The 1,940-nt window shown below is 48.6% G+C and overlaps 1 protein-coding gene across 2 annotated transcripts in view; it reads left to right on the top strand.

The window, feature by feature from the left end:
- Window positions 1-989: 989 nt before the first annotated feature.
- Window positions 990-1,940, top strand: part of dtnbp1b (dystrobrevin binding protein 1b) — a 34,681-nt gene continuing 33,730 nt past the window's right edge. For both annotated transcript variants that reach the window (XM_061741827.1, XM_061741826.1), the window contains exon 1: window positions 990-1,331. In XM_061741827.1, coding sequence (XP_061597811.1) covers window positions 1,259-1,331 — 73 coding nt within the window. In that variant the 5' untranslated portion in view covers window positions 990-1,258. The remainder of the gene's footprint in view (window positions 1,332-1,940) is intronic.

The raw sequence follows: 1,940 nt of genomic DNA, 5'->3' as shown, positions 1-1,940 counted from the left end.
CAGCGAGCTAACGCCTCCTGCAACTCCTTCAGCTGTAATCATCCCCGGCTAATAACGGGCTGTGATATTTTTCTTGAAATCCCTGCAGAGTTATTTGTGCAGCTGCATTCAAAAGCTTTCGGTTGGTAACTTATTGAGGGAAGTGGATTGGGTGTGTGTGTGTGAAGTATTACTTGTTTTCTCTTGTTTTTAACCTGGAGGTCCTTGAATTCCCTTCAGAATGACTCACTAAGTCACATGTCGTTAGTAGATATGCGTTCCTCGACTCATTTCCACATCTTTTCTAGCGTGCTGATTTGTGAGGTCGTGACAGTGAAGAGTGCTTCTTTTGTTTTTAGCGACTTTGAATACATTTAGAAAACTGACAATGCCTGTAATCAGAGCTACCGGCACCCTGACAAAGACGTACCTGCAACAGAGAGAGTGCACAGGAGAGAGATGTAGGTGAATGTGTGGCTCCTCACAGTGTCATGCTAATAAGGATTATGACGTCCACGCCTCGGGTGGTGCAGACAGACAACGTGGGTGTGCGCTTCACTCCTGATGCTTCTTCTTCTGTGTGCAAGTGTGTGTTCTTTGTTATTTGGCTTGTGAGGCGAGAGAAGCCGAACCTTATGAAACAGATTCTAGTGTCGTGTGACATGTTCACACTTTATTAGACCCTTGTTCATGAAAACATCACTGAGTCATATGAACAGAGGCGGCATGTAAAGCGTGCAGGCGTGGCTGAGAGGCATCAGTGGGGTTCCAAAGGTCATATTCAAATGCGTTTATGACATTAAGAAAAATGCAGATAGGTGCACACCCCTCGTGTCTTACTCCCCCCTGTCTCCCACCTCTTCCTCAGCCTCTCCCCTCTACTCCGGACACCCTCCTCCCTCCCTCCATCCCTCCCTCCCTCCCTCTCTCCCTCAGCAGCAGCCGGTGGTACGCTCCAATCGTCTTCCCTCCTCTCTCTCAGCCTCGCCAGTCCCCACAGGAGCAGACACTGGTGCAGTGCTCATCCATACATGCACATGTACGTGTTTTTCTGGTCGCCAGTTCGTTGAGAACGCCCTGCATGTGAGCGCGTGTGTACGAGTGGATCCACGCTGAGAATGTGCGTGCGGAGATTGACGGAGCATCTCTTGCACTGAGGAGCGGGTGTGCAGCCTGAGCAGCAAGCGTGGGGATGCACGGTGGGCAGGTGCTGTCGTGATCAGCGGAGTTGTTGGCGTACCAGTCCTTTCACCGTCTGCCGTCCCTGCCTTTTTCAATAATGTGGTCATCCTGCGAGGACAAAGAGCATCCTGCCGGGATGTCCACCTCATCCGGGAGCCAAAAAAACTCTGGTGAGGGACTGTTGTTCTTATTTTTGTGGTGAATGTGACCTGTGACACTTTTGACATCAAAGAACGCTTCCAGAGGAAGACGAGAACATCTGTTCGTTGGGATCAGGGACGTGTGCGATGCCTGAAGTGTCTCTGAGGGAGCTGATTATTATGTGTAAATGAATCAGGAGAAATGTGTGCATGTTTTGTTGACACGGCTTATCTGGGAGTGTGTGTGCATGTTTACACGTTTCCTGGAGCAGCTACAGCTGTTCGTCTCTTGAGAAGGTTCCTTTGCATCGATTTACAACCGAGCCACTTGTTCCCTTTCAGTCAGGAAGGATCCAGGTGACGAATGATGCTGCCGCCAGCGGTACTTTACTGGAGACTACTTTAAACTGGAGACAGCACAGTTTACTGACCTGGAACGTTAACTAAAGAGGGTTTTTAGATCTCGTTCATACATGTTTCAGGTTTTTGGGTTTAATCCTTCTTGTGTGCGTTTCATCTGTGAGTGTACAGTAAGTTAACTCCCTGTTTGCGAGTGCATCTGCCTACAGGACCATGTTGACTACATGACATGGTTATAATTCATGTATAAGTATAGTTCAGATGAAATCGTGTGGATTT

The sequence above is a fragment of the Cololabis saira genome, chromosome 15 (assembly GCF_033807715.1).
Source record: "Cololabis saira isolate AMF1-May2022 chromosome 15, fColSai1.1, whole genome shotgun sequence".
NCBI classification, from domain to species: Eukaryota; Metazoa; Chordata; class Actinopteri; order Beloniformes; family Belonidae; genus Cololabis; species Cololabis saira.
The sequence above is the reverse complement of the archived record's forward strand: the minus strand, read 5'-3'. Positions and strand labels throughout refer to the sequence as shown.